The sequence below is a fragment of the Asterias rubens genome, chromosome 2 (assembly GCF_902459465.1).
Source record: "Asterias rubens chromosome 2, eAstRub1.3, whole genome shotgun sequence".
NCBI lineage: Eukaryota > Metazoa > Echinodermata > Asteroidea > Forcipulatida > Asteriidae > Asterias > Asterias rubens.
Window position 1 is genome coordinate 15,671,460 of NC_047063.1, and position 19,991 is coordinate 15,691,450.

The window sequence follows — 19,991 nt, forward strand, 5'->3', positions numbered from 1 at the left end:
CATTAGGGTTTTATCCTACACAATTTCTTCTTATTCCTGGTGTGACATTTTCCCTAATTGTTAAAATTTGTGATGATTTGTTATTTTTGGGGCAGTAAGAAAATCAGCAAAATGATTTGGAAGTTTATCCTCCATAACCTGTCACACTTTTGTCAAAATAGAGGCCATATATAAGGGCCTATATCATGAGTGTTGATTATTGAAAAAGGTAGAAACCATGTAGTTGGACAGTGTTTTTTTTTTTTTTTTTTTTAGAAATGGGCTTTTTAAAGAATTACAATGTATAAATAATTATTTGGCAATTCAAGTAAATTGAATTAAATTCAGGGAGCATATTTTTATACTCACACAAGTGAAATGATATGACATTATTAAGAACGCTATTACAAAGTTAGTTAACCCATTATTGAAGTCATTTTTAACAGTATTGAAATTTACTTTAATCATTTGTTATTTTAGAAAGAACAGTATGGATGCTGCTTTAAAGACAGTGGACACTATTGGAAATTGTCAAAGACTAGTCTTCACACTTGGTGTATCTCAACATATGCATAAAATAACAAACCAGTGAAAATTTGAGCTCAATTGGATCGTCAAAGTTGCGAGATAGTAATGAAATAAAAAACACCATTGTCACACATAGTTGTGTGCGTTCGGATGCTTGATTTCGAGACCTCAAGTTCTAAACTTGAGGTCTCAAAATCAAATTCGTGGAAAATTACTTCTTTCTCGAAAACTATGTCACTTCAGAGGGAGCCGTTTCTCACAATGTTTTATACCATCAACCTCTCTCCATTACTCATCACCAATTAAGGTTTTATGATGATAATTATTTTGAGTATTTACCAATAGTGTCCACTGCCTTTAAAAGTAAAGTACCTAGAAACTTGTATAAAAAAGCCCAAGGACGAGACAGTCAGCCGAATAGTAGCGGCAGTGTGGGCTTCCTCCATACAATTGTTTTCTATTATTATTGTATTGTACATCTTGTTGGGTTTTAATTTATTTTAGGATTTCTCCCCTAGAAAGATTTAAACAATTTTTTTATCTTTTGTGTTTGGTTTTGTTTGATACACAGATCAATTATGGCAGTTCAACCAAACGTAAATTCACCAAAGAGATGCAGATGGTCTGACCTACAAAGAAAAGAAGTCGTTTTGTTTTTAGTCATCGTTGTACTTCATGGACTTCTCCTGCCTGCCTCATGCCTGAATCAGAGACTTGTCGAGACCTTGACCCATTTCAGCTCTCCAAATGTTGCTCTGCAACATCTTTTTGTTCATAGAGACACGGGTGAGATCTACGTAGGTGGAACAAACAAGCTCTACCACTTCTCGTCTGATTTGGATAAACTGTCTGAAGTCGACACAAGACAAGAGGGAATCATTGAATTCTGTCCTACAGTCGAGTTGAACAGATGCCCAGTAGGAGATAACCTCAATAGGGTCTTGCAAGTTGATTACAGTCGGAACTTGCTCATAGCATGCGGCAGTGATTTCTATGGGACATGTGCCCTGCACGATGTGAGTAACTTTACAAGGATTGTCGGATGGCCCCCTTATGTCCATGGTGGGGAGATCCCCAACCAACAGGACAGCTTAGCTCTTGGAGAATCGGTGGTAAGCTACTTTGCCCAATACCAAGATGGCAATGGTGGGGCAATTGAACATGTCCTGTATATTGGTGCTACATTCAACAGCGACCCTCGGTATCAAAATGTGAGTCAACATGCTGCCACGGCCAAGAAACTGAAGATGACAAGCTCAGGGGAGTGGCAATTTTCTTTTGCAAGCCAAGAAGACAGTTACTATCGGAACTCCTTCATCAATGTGATTGAAGCTCAAAAACATGATTATAAAATCAAGTACATTTATGGCTTTAATTCTGGAGATTTTAACTACTTTACCACAGTGCAGCGGGAGGATGTGGACCTGGACAATTATCAGTCACGGATTGTACGAATATGCAACAGAGACAAAAGTAGGTGTTTTTTTTAACTCACAGATAAAAGGGAAATTTATACTTTGTAATATGATGAAGTACTAACAGAAATTTTCATTGACTGAATGAGTATGACATTCCTGTAGATGTGCCTAACTGTCACCAAATCAGGCCTGGAATTTCATCTTTGCACTTCAATTGTCAATTGGAAACTCTTAAAGCGACACCAGGGTCTACAGAGGTCATGGCTTTTATTGCTACATTTAATTCCAGGCATGCTTAAATATTTCTTTTAAAAATATTATTTACAAAACCCGATTGATCCAAGTTCCTCAAGAATATCTGGAAAGGGCATATTGTGCAATTAAAACAGAGCCATAGAGTCTGGACTTCCTGTAGTACAAACACAAGGGTTGACCCTGTACTCTTCCTTTATATATTTTCTGGGTTGACGGTTCTTTTACATGCACTACCAATCTTAGTGAGCCGAACCTACTGCTTAATGTCCTATAAGAAGGACAAAACAATTATGGTAGAGTATCATGCTCGAGGACACACGCCTTAGGACTGGGACTCAAACCCACACCCTGCTGGTCAGAAACACTGCAGGGCTTGAGTGTGGTGCTCAAACCGCTTGGCTCGGCCATATGACATGCCATTACTTGCAGATCATATGTACTTGTCATGTTATTTTCAATGAAATCGTGATCAAATTAATGTCAAAATTACATTTTGTATTACTGTATTCATCAGCTATTAGGGGAAGTGAGTCTTTGGTTATATAAAGCATGGACTTTGGCACATAGTTGGAATATGTCATGAGAACAATATTTGGCTATATAGGGCCATTAAAGGTTTGAATTAAAATTTAAAAATGTAGGCAGAAAAACAATAAATTTTTCAAATGGCTGCAATTGCTTGTCATTGAACCTTTATATTTTTTCAAAAGACAAATTAACTATGACCAAATATCTGTCTTAAGCCAGGCATGACACTATACAGATGCAACAAAGGCAATTGCCTCCATGCCCCCAGTCATTGCCTCTGTGCCCTTCAAATGCTCATCAGTAGAAAGTAGAAACTTACAATTTTCTCATAGGGTGCCCTTTACCAAGGAGAAAATGCCTTGGTGCCCTTATCCTTTCAAAAACAAAACTGACAGGTCTGTATAACATAGTCTGACCGTGTGCCAAATTCCGTGTTTGTATCATCAAAGGCTTAATCCACTCCCCTCAATGCCAAACTAAATGGGGAATTAATAACTACATTGTTTCCTTATATTCCTCTCAACTGCAGACTTTTTCTCGTACACCGAAGCAGCACTTATCTGTCGTGATTCAGGCAACAAAGTGTATAACATTCTCAACGCAGCCTACGTTGGAACGCTTGGTGCCAACCTACAAGGGTTTGATTCTGGTGAGGAGGTGCTCTTTGGTGTCTTCTCAACGAGTGTCTCAGAGGACTCAGACCAACCTGGGCGAGACTCGGCTCTCTGTTTGTACCAAATGAGTTACATTAACAAAAGAATTCAGAAAGGACTACAGGAATGCTTCAACGGTGATGGCACGCAAGGACTGAAATTTTTCTCAAGTGATCGTGACTGTAGCTCTACACCTGTGAGAATCACAATTTCTTGTTTATATGCCAATGTTTGCTTTGCATTGAAGGAGATAGGGAAATGTATAGGGAAGTTTTTAACAATATACTTGTGGGGAAAATGCACTTTGGGATTTTAGTTGATTTTTCAATTGGTTAGGCTACAAAAGAAAAAAACAAACAAGACTGTGTACCCTGATACAAACAAAAAGTATATTAAAGCTCTTAACATGCCTCGAAATAACTCAATGCACTCACAGCTATAGACCGATCCATTAGGCTCCGCCCACGACGCACGTGTGAGCAAGAACACGTGAGCCTCTCATGCCTTTCTGCATAATCTGCTGCACGCGCCAAGCATACGCGCACGCATGTCGGACCTTATTTGTCGGACCTTCGTTGCTTTGTGATTGGTCAATATGCAATGGGGCGGAGCCTAATGGATCGATCTATTGCTGGGTGCCCTATACTGCTTTTGCTGTTGTGCCGTCTGCAAAGTTCCAATAAAAATGTACAGTCTCCTGATAGGACCCAGGGCCCCCTTCAAGAGCGAAGTTCAAGGCTCGGCCATTTTAATTTCTATCACGTGTACTTTTTTCTTGACTGAATATCGAGAAGATCAGGTGCTGGAATGAGTACAATACTTATAAGCTTTTACTACTGTAAGGACCATGAATAAAAATTTATTTTATTCCATGATTTTAATTTCAACAGTATCGGGTAGTGAGCCCAGACTTCTGTGGGACAGGAGACTTGCAACCAATAGAGGCAAGGAAAACGATTTTAGGAAGGGACCAGTTACGGAACGGCGGTGCCGGTCGGTTGTTTACAGCAGTTTCTGTGGTTTTAATGGGAGGTGACACTGTAGCTATCATCGGCACTCAAGATGGTCACATTATGAAGGTAGGACAACTCACTCAAAATGGTCACATTATGAAGGTGGGTCAAATCACTGAAGATGGTCACATTATGATGGTAGTAGCACTCAAGATGGTCACATTAGGTCGATTAACTCAATATGTTCAGGTAACGACGGTAGGTAAAATCATCCAAGATAGTCGCAACATAAAGGGAGGTTATTTTAGATTTTAATAGCACTTAGTTTTGTCTACATTTCTGGGTTTTTAAAAAGGTTGTTTTCCAGGCATTACAAGTGGGAAAACTGTGTAAATATATATTACAACGATAGCAATGTCTGGGCTATGGTTATGATAATAAAAATAAATGGTCCCTAAAAGGGTTGATAATCATATTTACCTTTTTAAAAATACTGCTTGGAAAGTTTCTTTTGCTGAAGCCATAAAAAAAAGTAAAAACTTGATGGAATGTTGGCAAGTAACCTGTTCCTGCTAAGAAAGGTTTTTTTGTGCTTGTTTTTGAGCTTACAACAGAGGCTTATGAAACTGGGCCTTTGTGTTTTTGTCAACACAATCCCAAGACAAAATATCTGACTAGAATCTTGGTTTGAATTAGGTGTAAAACTTTAAAGGCACAGCCGTTGATTTCACAAAACTCTTCCTAACTTAAGACTAATCTTCGGACTTAGGACGAGTCCCAACCCTGCACTGTAGCATGCAGACCTTAAGATTAATCCTAAGTTAGAAAGAGTTACTCGTCCTAACTCGAGATAAGACGAATCCTAACTCTTTGTGAAATCGACGGCTGGACATACTTGGTAATTACTCAAAATAATTATCTGCCTAAAACCTCAACTTGGTAACGAGTAATGGAGAGAGGTTGATAGTATAAAACATTGTGAGAAACGGCTCCCTCTGAAGTGACGTAGTTTTCGAGAAAGAAATAATTTTCCACGAATTTGATTTTGAGACCTCAGATTTAGAACTTGAGGTCTTGAAATCAAACATCTGAAAGGGTGTTTTTTTCTGTTATAGTTATCTCGCAACTTCGACGACCAATTGAGCTCAAGTTTTTAAAGGTTTGCTATTTCATGCATATGTTGAGATACACCAAGTGAGAAAGACTGGTCTTTAACAATTACATGTACCAATAGTGTACACTGCCTTTAACAGGCAGTTTCCTGTTCTTCCAGTCACATGCTGTTTGATAGAGGTAATAAAAGGTGTCTTATTCTGAGTAATTGTGTACCTATGTCCTTGTTTGACTTCCTGATAAAAATATGTCAATGATACAGGCACCGGAACAAAAAGTTCAATCAAGAATGCCAGAAATTGTATGTGCCTCACCGATCAAGTGGATTCCACGTTTGTAATTCTATCAGCATCATTTGTAAATCTATAATTTGTATATGTTTTTAAAGGCACTGTACACGTTTGTTAATTGTCAAAGACCAGTGTTCTCACTTGGTGTATCCCATCATAAGCATAAAATAACAAGCCTGTGAAAATTTGGGCTCAATTGGTCATCAAAGTTGCGAGAAAATGATGAAAGAAAAACACCCTTGTTGGACGAATTTGTGTGCTTTCAGATAGGAATAAAAGACTAGCCAGAAGGCTTTTATTATTTTTGTGACAAATTACCTCTTTCTCAAAAACTACGTTACTTCAGGGGGAGTCATTTCCCACAATGTTTTATACTATCAACAGCTCTCCAATGCTCGTTACTAAGTCAGTTTTTAAGTTAATATTTGTTTTGAGTAATTACCAAACGTGTAATTACCAAACCTTTAATGTTATGAGCATGCTCGACAAAGCAGATTTCCATTTTGTGGACATTCAAAATTGAATTTGATTCTTAGCAGTCTTAACAACCTCTGTTCCTGTGTCAAAATAGGTTGTTTAGATCTGTTTGAGTTACGTGAACCTCTAGCTGTAAATTTGATTTTGTAACTTTTGTATTCTGGCAGCGCAAGGTTTTGTACATGCTAAAGACCTGGGAAATCTGTTGTCTCTTTTGACTTTGTATGCAATTTAAGTGTCTTCCTCAACGATTTACAGAATTTCCCTAACGATTTACGGAATTTCCCTGACTAACAGCACGACATAAATATTTTTGCAACTAAACAGAAACAGACCATAGGATCACGCATATGGATTAGTCAATAAGTTTCCAATGAGTAAGAAATTGGCTTGTTTTTTATAACAGTTTCCTTTTATAAATGGAGAGGATTTTGTTTCCATAACTGCCCACTGATGTTTGAAACATGCTGATTAACTATGTATAATAATTTGGCTTTACTACACATTGTGGTGTGTAACGCATGTAAAAGAAACCAGTGCACTTATGGAAAAGAGAAGGGGTTCGCCCCGATGTTCCTGGCTTTGGCTGCTAAATGTGCCGTAGCACCTTGTAAACCCTTGTTGCATGGTTGGGTCTAAGAATTCGTAACTTCAATAACCTATATTCCCGTATAAATGTATAAACTATAAGCGCCTTGAGTACCTTGTTGGTAGATATATGTGCGCTATATAAGACTTTGATAGTATCGATGTATGATAAGCTCTGTGTACTTTGTGCTTTCCCGAGTACTGCGGGAAGATAAACTAGGCATTCTACACAAGTGGGATTCAAACGCACGACCTATCATGCCTTGAGAGCAATATACTCCCTAGAATGCAGGGGTCATGGGTTTGAATCCCAACAATATGGTGAAACAAAACTATTACCCTCTCTTCCTGAAGCAAGTTTCAAATCTATTATACATCCACATGTTTTTCTCATAAAACAAATAGTGTTTGTTATAATCTAAACACCCTTCAAAAGAGAGTTGGGACACTGATCACTTTGGCTACGAGCCACTGAAAGGAACATTACAGAATTGGTTTTTGCTGACAAAACAGTTGCTGGCAGTGTAAGCACTTTATGTAATCCATCATATACATAAACAGACAAACCTGTAGAAGTTCAAGATAGATCGTAATAGTGTTAAACCGATTACAAATTTGCATTGAATCGATGCCTTAAAAAATTAAGAAAACGCTCACTGAGTGATAAACTCCTAACGCGAAATTAGATTATTTATTTCTCATCAAATATGACATTTCAGACAGAAATATTTCAAGGGATGTTTTCTACTATCATCGTGTAAGTTTTATGTAAATCTGCAATCTTCCAATTTTTGTTTCTTACCAATAAAAGCAATATTTCACAGTAGTTATTGATATATCAAGTTACTCTCCAAATGATCACATAAGTTGTTTTATTTCTCCCACTCAAGTGATGTGGTTTCTGTTTGTTGTTAAGTTTTTACTGCAGTCCTCGGATAACCAGGGAGATGAGGCCAATGTGTGGGCCAGAAAACCCTACAAGGACTTGGACCTGTCTAACGGTCCTGTACTTTCAGACATGGTGTTTGATGCCGACAAGAAACATGTATATGCTATGACATCACACGAGGTAGGATGGAAAGAAAGTTTTTTGCTTAAAATTTAAACGTCAATCACCTGTGTATTATTCTAAGACTCGATGAAGTAAAAACAAAGCAAGCTTTTGGGGGAACAAACTTCAATATAGAGCCTCCCCTTTTCACTAATTTTTACCAAAATAATATCAAAAGTATCAAAATTTGATAGATGAACACAGCTAAAAGTAAACAACAAGGGACATGGAAAGCAAGGAAGTTATAAAGATGTTAGAAGTCTTGGGCTTGATTTGTTAAAGCTTTAAGATTCATCTTAAAGATAAGTATTTTCAAAGTAGAATACAATTATTCACAAAAATATCCTTTGAAATTGTGTGGAGTTGGTACCGTTTCATTAAAAAACTTATAAGACTCTTATAGGAATCTTTTAAGAAACAAAGGAAGTGACAACAAATCTGTAAGAATCCTAAAGAAATCCTATTTAAAACATATAGAACTCTTTATGAATTTTGCCTATAGAATAGGGCTTTTTGTAAGTAAAACATAGTCTGCCTTTTTGTGGAATGAAATTGTTATCTCCACAAAATGGCGTACCTAGAATATGTTCCGCTGGTTGTATTCGAAGAGTCAAGTTTATGTTTCATTAATCACTACTCACTAATAACAACACACTGTAGGTCTTCTTAGTCGATTCTGTAAGGGATAAGGAGTAACTTCAAACCGCAATTTTTTTTTTGAGATTTTAAGGCAATGTGTACCTTTAATAAGTTTGAGCTGAATCGATGTTAATTTCCCACTGACTGATATCCTCTAAACTAGGTATTCAAGATAGCCATTAGTTCTTGCGAGCACTACGTGGACTGCTCAGCATGTGCTCTGACACATGACCCCAAGAACTGTGGATGGTGTGGTTTTTGTTCAACTCAACAGGAGTGCACGGAGCAAGGCGGTACATCGACATGGCAACAAGATAGCTGTCCACCTGCCATATATGGAGTAAGACTCTCAAATCTTTTCTTGATCCTTTGAAGAAATGTTTTGTTACTTGGTCATAGTTGGTTGTAAGTTTTTTTATTTTATTTATTTATATATTTTTAACAGTTTCCTTGTGTTTTTTTTTACTTGGATTGTTGATGTTGTTATTGTTATTTTTGATGAGTGGTTGCATCTCATCTTAGTTTAGCAATATCAAAGTAGGGATTATTAAAGATTAAAATTTTTGATTTCTTAAAGCTTTGATTTCCTCAGGTCTAAGGTGTGCAGTAATTATCAACTGCATGGGTCATTGGAATCCTGTGCATAATGTAATATCTATCCACTGAGAGAATGACCCAATGCAGAATTAAGATTTCAAAACTGCATCTTACTGTTGGCAGGGCAACAGCTGACTTCCTTACCAGTGTTTAATCTACTAAATGAGTCATACATCAGGCAACATTGCAAATCCATTGAGAGTGTGCAAATACACCACAACATTTTAACAGTGAGAAAAAAAGTAAATGCACTGACATTTTGACCCTAGCAAAGTCTTTCTCTTTGAGCCTTTAAGAAAGATTCTGCTATGGTTGAAACTGGTGTTTTTCCATTTACACCCACAAATCTTTGGTTTATATTTATTATTATTATTATTATTATAAGCAGTTTGCAACAGCTAAAATAATGTTTTATTGGCTGTTAGTATGCAATTCTAGTTTATCTGTTTACCAGCTTTTTGTTTGTTTTTTACATCTGAATCGGTTTATTGGGATAGGAGTTTGTGCACTACCTAATTCAAGTTCTGTGTAAATGCTGGTTTGAGGTTTTTTATTGCAGTGACTTGACACGCCTTTAATAGTTACCACCCCGTTACTAATGAGTGTGTGATTATGACTGAGATAATTGCTGCTTGCAGGTGACCCCCTTAGCAGGGCCTCTGAAGGGAGGCACGCAGGTGACCATAACCGGGGACAATCTGGGACAAAATGTAGAAACAGCCAATACGCATGAGGTGACGGTGGCAGGCAAACCGTGCAACGTCATACCAGAGCGGAGTGAGATTTATAGGTAATGGAGTTGTGTGGGATTCCTAACATTAGCTTCTCTAACTCTCATATCTCATAACTATCAATACACTGCCATAATGCACCGCTAAATCATGATTTATGAGATCAGTGAACATTTATCAACATTTACGATTATTGAAGGTACATGTCATAGATTGGTAAATTACTGACCTTAACAACTTACTTGCTAATGAATTATTTTGGGAAAGGAGTCCCTTTGACAATGAAGTAATATGGTTTTAATAAGTTTTTCACTCGAATCTGAGAAACAATTCTCAGATTGTCTAGGTTTCACGTTCACGAATGCTGCAGCCAGTGAAGTGGGTGGTACCAGTTGTCCCCTACATGTAACTAAACATGGATTAATGTTTTGATGTAAAACATGACAGTTTCTTGCCGTTTTCTCAGCAAGATGACACTGTATACAGCTGAAACTTTCACATTTGACTTTAATTGTATCTTTCGTTATAATTTTGCCTATAAATATATATATTTTTTTAAACACACCTCATGAAAAACAAGTCAAAATTTGTTCAAAGTCCTTGGCCACACTTTAATGAACGAGCACAAAACCAAAATGCTCTCTCGGGGATTATTTTGTTAGTTCAAATTATTTCAATTGCGACGATTGGAGAAACTATGGGAATATATATTGGTTCTACATTTGCAATTTCTCTTGACTTTCAGATGGAAGTATTTCTTAGTTGGATTGGTACTGGTATTTTAATCTGTATCTTAACAGCACTTAAAATGTTATTCTCTATTCTGACAACAAGTTGTATACTCAGGTTATGTAATTAAAAACATCACAACTAAACTTGCGAGGTTAAGACTTTACTTCTTTTTTTTTTTTTTTTCTTTTTTTTAAATAAGTCACTCATAACCAGCATTTTGTTCAATTTATATCAAATGTGATGTTTGATTAAAGGTTTTGTTAGTATTATCTGTTGATTTTTTCTTCTCTGGCTGGCATGTTTTTCTTATTTCATTAATTATTTCATTAACATTGTCATTAATTGTCACATGAGGCAACTTTTATAGGCAACCAACTGTGGTGCATTTAAAAGCAAGACTTTGGTGTAGCACAGGAGTAATTTTTTTCGACAGTGCCTCACTGTTTCAAAGGAAAGTATGTGAATCTAAACTAGTGTGAAGCCTGCTAATTGCCTTGTGCGTCATAGCCCTCATACTATTACATAACCAGTAGACAACTGTCTTGTCAGGTGTGACTTAACTGGCAACTTGGAGGTAACCAACTGCAGTGCATGCAAACAAAAACAAATTAATAAACGACACTGGTAGGACAAGAGACATTTATTTAACTGTTACTATTATGTGAGTTGAGGTATGTACGTTCATATTAAGGAAATTTCAATTACAGAAATTGAAATAAGCCAAAATTTATTGTATGGTCTTAAAATGGTATTTTCTCAACTCTGAAGATCAGAACTGCTATGAAGTTTATAATCAGTAAGCTTTTAAAGATTACATTTTGTTTGTCTTCAATAACTATCAATCATGTTTTTGAACATTTGCAACCCTTGTCTTCAATTTATCCCTTGCACAACACACCATAGTGCACACACACTCGCCTATCTTGTCCCTTATTAGGATAAAAAATATAACCCAATAAATTGACTTTCAAAGTGATGAAAATAATAGGCGTGCATTGTGAGGAGGTAAATTCTGAGAGGAGTCCAATACCGTCACAGCTTTGAACTATGGTAAATGGTTAGCTGAGTGCAAACCATCAGTGCTATAGTTTGACTCTTAATAATAACAATTGACCCCTTGTACACGCCTCACACGCAGCGACTGTGCCATGTTCACCATTTTGTTGGTCACATAGGTTTTTACGTGTAAACATTGTGTCGCCTAAAATGCGCACTTCGCTGAATAACGCACAGTGACATTGCCCACCAATAAGGTGCGTCTCAGATTACTTTGATGATGATATCAGGTGAATCGAGTCAATAGTGCATTTTACAATAACCATATCAATGTGCTTTACATTAAGTGCCCTAGTCACTGGGCCAATAACATTCCTTGAATGCGCTTTATTATGTCTCTCTTCGTCAAGCATAACACAAAAAGTGTTTTGTTATGACTGTCTTCATCAGTGAAAACAAACAAGTATAACACTGGATTTCCTGCAGCTGTTTACTCTTTCCTTTCATTGTGATTTTAACAAACTAACCTTAAAGACACTGGACACTATTGGTGATTGTCAAAGACCAGTCTTCTCACTTGCTGTATCTCAACATATGCATAAATAAACAAACCTGTGAAAATTTGAGCTCAATTGGTCATCGAAGCTGTGAGATAATAATGAAAGAAAAAACACCCTTGTCACACGAAGTTGTGTGCTTTCTATGCTTGATTTCGAGACCTCAAGTTCTAAAGCTGAGGTCTTGAAATCAAATTCGTGGAAAATTACTTCTTGCTCGAAAACTACATTACTTCAGAGGGAGCAGTTTCTCACAATGTTTTATACTATCAACATCTCCCCATTATTTGTTACCAAGTAAGTTTTTATGCAAAAACATATTTTGAGTACCGGTAATTACCATTAGTGTCCACTGCCTTTAATTTATGTTTAACATAACATTCAACATGTTTTCATGTCTGAATCCCATGCCTTCTGACACTAACATCCTTTTCATTCGACTGACCTGAATTTATGTTTTTTTTAATGCATGTAATATCGTCTTACTTGTATTTTATGTTTATTGTTAAAAATTAACCCCTTTATTTGCATTTCACTATGAGAACTTGGTTCATGAAAAAAATCCCATCCTAAAAAAAACACATTAGCAATAGAACATAGGAAATTACAAGTTACATCAGATATCGTCATTAAGAAAATATGACTTTGTTTTTCGATGATGGCAAGAAAATAGGTACTTTCAAAATGAGGTCTGCGTTATGAGAATGTGTCTATGGAAAATGAAATTCAAGGTCTTTGTAGCTATTGTGAAACTGCTTCTAATGTCATTTATCAAGTGAGATTTGCAGTAGCACCATGTTTAAATCTCTTTCAAGTAATGTTGGTTCTGAAAAGAACTGTTCGTATGATAACTCCTGGATAACTTGTGAAGTTGTCAACCACCGGTTCTTTTAAAAACCAACACTACTCATACAGTGCTACGGCAAACTTCGCCTAACTATACTCCCACCATGCCAAGTTTCAAATCCTACTTAATGTAATTTTTTCTTATTTCTAAAACTGTTTAATTCTTTTCAATCACCTATGGTTTACTTAACAGGATTGTGTGTAAGACGTCTCCCTCCGCTGTCCCAACCTCTGGACCTATTGTAGCTAAGATTGAAGTATTGACCCCTAATATCCTGTACACAGTCAATGGAACCATCTCATCGGAGCCAACATTCATATTTGAATATGTGGTAATTATAAGCTAATTATTATTATATAACACCCAAGCAGATCCTTGCCATTTGATTGGAGGATTGTCCGTCACGTGATAGCAAATAAAAGTACCATTGCACGCTGAGTCACTCACCGTGCTTTTTCGTTCCATCCGAAAAGTACCATTGCCCGCTGGCAGCGTGCAATGGTACTTTTCGGATGGAACGAAAAAGCCGAGTAAAAACATCACTGCGTGCAAGAAGGCATAGTAAAATTACTAGCATTCGGCTTCTACAGTTGAAATTGTTTGTTTTGAAAGTTGTATCTTTCAATCAAAATGACAAAGATCTACTTGGATGTTATATAAAACAAATAATGAATGTTTTTCATTCGTGCAATGGTGCGAATATGTTCATTCGTTGAAAGCTGGAATGTTCTATTCAACTCGGCTCCGCCTCGTTGAATAGAACATTCCCTCTTTCAACTCATGAACATATTCACACCATTGCACTCATAAACATTCATTATGTGTATATTATCAACTTTTTATTATGGGACAAATTTTTGTTGTAAAAGAGTTTGGGTACTAATTGTATGACACAAAACACAAATGCCACAGATTAACATTAAACTTACACGGTTTAAACATACTGATGGTAGAGAGCTTCCCTTAAAATATTTACTTGCTGAGGTGCTGTAGTTTTTCAGAAATGGGTTAAACAATTTCAACCCCCCCAAAAAATTAATTTAGCATGTACAACGTATTTATGCGAATCTACTGAACTCATTTACTGCAACAAACAGTAAAACAAGAACAGAACAGAAAATTTGATAAAACATGAGAAAACAAGGAAATGATATCAAAAGAAACAACTAAAACCAAATCAAAACAAATTTAGTTTTGATTTATTATTTTTCTAAGTTGCTAAAACAACCTGTTATCTCCGTCGATAAGTGTATTTGTTGTATTGTATTATCATTATTCCTTCATGATATTATCCTAAGGTATTTCTATTATTGTCCCGCCCGCCTTCCCCTTTATTTATTTCGACCACTGCATTTCTGGTATTTACTTTGTATTTGCTTTGGAATGTCTAGTATGCCCCGGGTACCAACGAAGTGGGCGTTGGCTGCTTGGTATATATTCTTGCAGCATACACCTTAGGCTCATTTCTGTTCCTGATTCCGTTGTGTTCTGTTCGTGTATACTTTAGTTCTTCTCAGTCATGTAATTTCCCGTAGCCTTCTCCCGTAAGTAACCTCATTCTGTTTGAAACTGTTATTTCTAGCATTCATTTCCCTCATGTATAAATATCTTTATTTTAACCTTCACATTAAAAACTTCCCTTATGTAAGCATTTTCCTGTTCGGCTTATTCAGCAAGTTGCCGTTTTTATTATAGTTTCACCTGTGTAATGTTATACACCGAGTGCAAGTAAATGGGAAAAGCTCATCTAAAGGTCTCCGCCGTCTCCAATTTGTACCGTGCATGTGACACAACCCACTTGGTCTTTTAATTTATGTCAAGGACTTGTCACACCAAGTAGGTTTAACTGATGACAACTGCAGTGCATGCAATGGAAACACTCGAGTAGCACATGAAGTAAAATTATTATTTAAAAGGGGATTAATTTTTACAGGCAACTTGGAGGTAACTTACCTAATTGCATCCATAAGAACACTTAAAGGGAACACAAGAGTAGTTGTTCTAAAATAATTTACTAAAGAAATTAATGTGAAAAATTTCATGTTCATGAAGATTGTGGTAACATGTTTTTTTTATTAATTCGATCAGTTATTTTTGTTTTCCATAACTTCCAAATTAACACAAAAATTAAGTTATTGTCAGCCAATTGCCCCATGTTATGCCCCTAATGCTGCTTTGTTGCCTGACCCTAGCATTAGACAAGGCATAATAGCATAACCAACTGGTTCAGAGTCCCTCGGTGTGGGGTTGCTGGAAGAGTCACAATGGATAAATTGTTGATTCCTAACCTAAATATCACTGTTTAAAATAGGAGCTACAAATGTAAGTACCCGGATCTGAGACAATATGTCAAAATTCAGAAGCACGCTTACTTGTCCGAGCTTTACGTATACTTGCGTGGACTGACTGTAAAGTTCGGCATGGTGGGCACATGTCGTGGTCGCGTGTGTGAGCTAGATGGTAGAATGTTTGTCTGACATGCAGGTTTTTTAAGCAAAAGTAATATCATTAGTGCGGGATGCTTTTCATACAGCTAAACACTTGTAAACTGTTCCATGAGTTGTTCCACAAAAATAGATAACTCTTTTTCACTGGAGAGTGAATCTTTGTGTTTTGTTTGTTTTAGGATCCTGTCTTGGAATCTGTGGATCCTGGAGTTGGTGGCGTGTCTGGTGGAACAAGGCTGATTCTCACTGGCAATGGTTTGAATGCTGGTAACAACATCACCGTCTTGGTCGTAGGACAGCCTTGTCTGATTGAAAGGTTCACTTTAAAGCAGATTTTGTTTTATTACTTTGGAAAAAAATTACAACTAAAAAATGTATACATCTTGTAGACTCCTATAAGGTGCGCCACAAATTGGTCCCATAATTAAAATATTTCAAAAACCTGTCTTAAATGTATGTGTTTGATTAAGTGTTTTGAGTACTTTATCATTAGATATGTACGTTACATTATTGATTTGATCCATCAAAAATGGATCCGATATGATTGTACTGCATTAGAACAGTATGATGAATGTTTTGGTTGTACCTTTCCGGTAGTGAAACCAAGGTTCCCTCACCGCCAAACCAATGGGCCTAAATGTAGAAGAGAATATGATGAAAAAGTCTCAGTTTTAGATGTGGGAGGAACACCCACAACATTAGCCAGGCACTGGAATCCAAACCCATGCAAATAACTGGTTTAAAGTAGGATTCAAAATGAGGTCAACACATGCGGTTTCCCTATTCTGTCAATATCTTTGTTCGGTGGTGCCAGTCAGAGGCCAAACAACTGTTAGCTGTTATGTAGCCAGGGATCACACCCAAGTTTACGATACAACCTGGGAAGCGGCAGCCAAGGGATCACCTTTTGGGGATGAAACGTTTCTTATTTCAAATATCAAGTTATAAACCACAAGGGAAACTGACTAAAGGACTGAATTCTCTCTCCAACAGTGTGAATATGACCGTGTTGATCTGCAACACTGGTGCAGCCGCATCAGTTGGATTGGGAGACGTAGAAGTCCAAATAGATAGCGTCTTTTTATCCAAATCTCAAACCTTCACCTACGTGGAAGATCCTCGACTGGAGCGTATCTCCCGAAATAAAGCCATTGTGAGGTAAGTTGGGTATCGTGTGATGACAGGTTTACCTCTCATTTTCTTGAAAAACACAGGGCCAACTTTCGTCAAGCATGTAAGCACAAAAACTTGCTAAGCACAAAAAAGTATTGCTTATCAAAAAGAGGTTACCAGCTAAAATTACATTAGGTTTACAATGTTAGGACTGGTGCCCCACTCAACTTTTGCTGCGTTACAGTTTTAATAAATTGCCCAGGTCACCAGTAGAGTCTCATAATGCCCATTTGTTATTACTGTTTCGCCTCTTGTTTTAATAGATCAACAGATAAATGTATCGCTATGTATTTTTTTGTCGGCCCAGACTGAGAGAGTTAATATGCCAGCATTTGTTTTCTTGTTTCATAACTCCATAAACTTCTTTTATGATTATCTTTGTAGCGGTGGTCAAACCATTTTAGTCTTTGGTATGTATCTTCAGTACATCAGAGTAGTGCAGATGAGGGTCACAATAGCTGATACAGAGCTAGAAGACAACGTCTATATGGTGGTATGCCATCTCTTATACCCTCTTCTCATCCTCTGGCATTTTCACATCCATGAGGCTCAACATATGCCTATCTCAATTTTTTTTTTCTCGACACAAAACACAGTGTGTGCACAGATTTACTCTTTTAATGTACAGGGTTTAAAAATATAGTGGTAGAAAGCTTCCCCTAAAATATTACTTGCTGAAGTGCTGTAGCTTTGGAGAAGTGAGTAACACAGTTTCACAAAGTTCACCAAGACAGTTTTTGACTCATTGAGACAAGTTTTATTTGAGCATGTACAACAGATTCAAGAAACTCTTCTGAAATTGTTGCTCTGTGTTTCTCGCAAACTTTACGACGAATGAAGCTGAATCATTACAGATGAATTACATCTTCACTAACAGTAATAGTGGGGATTCATGTCATGGCCAAAACTTTTATCTACAAAAGGTATCAAAACACTTAAAGAGAACTCTCATTTCAGTACAAGTGTCAAATGCCACAAGGTTTTTTTCACTTGCCCTTCCAGATTTCCTGCCTCAGGAAAAGTCAAAAACTGATCTCTGTCTATGGTCTTTGGTCTGTGGTCGTAATGGGTGGATGTGGCTGTGGCTGCATATAGGTTGCATGCATGAGGATTAATAATAAGTTATCAATATTTCAGGCAAAGTAGACCTTCTGTACATGTACAAACATTAAAAATGAATTAAAACAAAAAATAAATAAAACAAAAAATAAATGCCCAGGAGAGCATAAAAGTAACAAAAGGGCATATTTCCTCCAAACCCAGAAAAGGAAGAATTGAGGCAAGACGGGCGTAGACAAAAAGCACCAATATCCATTTAAAAATCACAAAACAATAAAAAGGCCTATAAAAGAAAAAAAGAACACAGTGAAACATAAACAATAGCTTTAAAAAAAAAAGGCAATCCTAGACAGTATTCTCAAGCTTACATACAAATTCCAATATAGGGGGGCACATTGCAGATTGTTTAACAATCATGTTGCAGATTCTCAGCAGCAACTAAGGATGATTTCTTATTTTATGCATATTTTGGACTACACCAAGTGAGAATGCTGGTCTTTGATAATTTTTATTGTCAAAGGTGTCCATTGCCCTCTAAAGATTTTATTGGCGATCTTCTCTGTTCAGATATGCACCGTCATCGCAGATGACCTCTGCCGCTGTATTTCTCCAAATATCAACCAATCATCATCCAGAGAATTATCTGATCAACCAATCAGGGCGAATGTAACATTCTTCTTGGACAACAAGCTGACGGAGTTGGCCAATGGTGATGAGATTGAGTTCCTCTTCTATCCTGATCCTAAGTTTGAACAGTTTGCCGGAAGGGTGCGTAACATCAGCAACAGCATGAAGGTCCTTACCATTGGGGTAGGTAAAGTCAAACCTTTTAATTTTGTTGTGAGGTTTCGTATGGTTAATAGATATCGAAAGTAGCCCAAGCGCCTTTACATCAAGTTAGGTGTGGGGGTATAAGTAACAACAAAAAAAGAAAGGATAGATTGGGGTGGGGACATTTTTGCTCCTTTGGGTCCTTGAGGGGGTCATGTGGGGTCTTGACCCAAGCTCAGAGTTCGTCATGTTTGGTATAAAATGAAGGAAATTTAATTTAAATTGTTAACTATTATATTTTTGTTTTGTCATTTTATCATCTTGTGAAAATTTATCCTTGATTCGAGACATTGGGTCGTATGAATAAAAAGTAGTATTTACTGACAAGTACTAGCAAAAAGTGAAAGCATAAACTTCCAAGTAGAAGCAATTAGTAAAAGCATCTTCTGTAAGAATAAACCTATTCTTTGACTGCAAAGTATTCACTTAATGCTTTGGAGTAAATACTTCTGATATACCATGGCTGAATGGCTCTTTAACAAAAGGTTTCCTTTGTATTACAACTTCCATTCACATCTACGTACCCGCTCACACACACACAGCTTAAGCAGCATTTGATTTAATAGAAACATAGAAATCTTCAAGTCAGCCATGAGGTTTTTATTCTGACAACATTTTGATGAAGACGACTCATCTGGACACCCAGAATCAAAACGTTTTTGTTAAGGTTTTAAAACTTACAGCGCTATATAGAGAAGATGAGAGCTGGATATGAGCATAGCTATTTAATTTAAACTTAGAAGTTTTAATAGTAACATGAATGACATTCTATTGAAATGCATTTAATTGTTTAAAAAATTACCTTTTCTGAGCCTTAATGACCGAGGCATTCATTTCTGAGCCGAAAAATTGCTTTATATCTTTAAAAAAGCTTGCTTTACTGATACAAAACGTTTTTTTACAAACGGTTTTATTTTATCCTCAGCAAAAATATAAACAAACTTGTTTAAAAGCAGTTTGAGTTTGTGTGCATTGTTTCTGTTGTGAAACACTGTGCATGTGTCTATTTAATATTTCAGTGATGTCTTTCATTTGGACTAAAACATTTATCCTGTGAGGAACATTCATAAACACCGTCATTTATTCAGATAAGCCTTTTACTTCTGTGTCCAAGGTAGCTCTGGAGCCACCTTGAAAAATGACCAGTACTTACTAGCATTTTGTAGTATTTTCTCCTTTTTATTCATGTGAAAGTAAATAAGTGCTAAAAAGAAAATGATTTACTTTTCATTAAAAGTAGATACTTTTAGCATTTTAGTAAATACTTTCCAGTAAAAGCTTTTACTTCCTTTTATTCATATGGATGGTAGTAAACACTTAAAATTTTCAAGTAAAAGAAAATACTAGTTTTTATGCATATGACCCACTGTGCTGGTTAACTTGGAATTAGTTAGCTCATTAAATAGTTTCTTTCTTATGTTAAGAAAACCTTAAAACTATCATATTACGTTACTACATCTATATATATATAAAGGATTACATGTGTCAACCCTTGAGGCCACTTTTTATACAATGGAATTGGTAATGTATATAGGCCAATGGGAGGCAC

The 19,991-nt window shown here is 36.6% G+C and overlaps 1 protein-coding gene across 4 annotated transcripts in view; it reads left to right on the forward strand.

The window, feature by feature from the left end:
- The window catches only part of LOC117303779 (hepatocyte growth factor receptor-like), a 30,579-nt gene that overhangs the window by 2,836 nt on the left and 7,752 nt on the right, over nucleotides 1-19,991 (forward strand). For all 4 annotated transcript variants that reach the window (XM_033788137.1, XM_033788160.1, XM_033788153.1 and 1 more), the window contains 11 exons: nucleotides 1,079-1,980; nucleotides 3,238-3,557; nucleotides 4,252-4,440; nucleotides 7,699-7,851; nucleotides 8,636-8,812; nucleotides 9,708-9,859; nucleotides 13,125-13,263; nucleotides 15,559-15,695; nucleotides 16,373-16,537; nucleotides 16,937-17,045; nucleotides 18,179-18,421. In XM_033788137.1, the coding sequence (XP_033644028.1) occupies nucleotides 1,086-1,980; nucleotides 3,238-3,557; nucleotides 4,252-4,440; nucleotides 7,699-7,851; nucleotides 8,636-8,812; nucleotides 9,708-9,859; nucleotides 13,125-13,263; nucleotides 15,559-15,695; nucleotides 16,373-16,537; nucleotides 16,937-17,045; nucleotides 18,179-18,421 (2,679 nt within the window). In that variant the 5' untranslated portion in view covers nucleotides 1,079-1,085. The remainder of the gene's footprint in view (nucleotides 1-1,078; nucleotides 1,981-3,237; nucleotides 3,558-4,251; nucleotides 4,441-7,698; nucleotides 7,852-8,635; nucleotides 8,813-9,707; nucleotides 9,860-13,124; nucleotides 13,264-15,558; nucleotides 15,696-16,372; nucleotides 16,538-16,936; nucleotides 17,046-18,178; nucleotides 18,422-19,991) is intronic.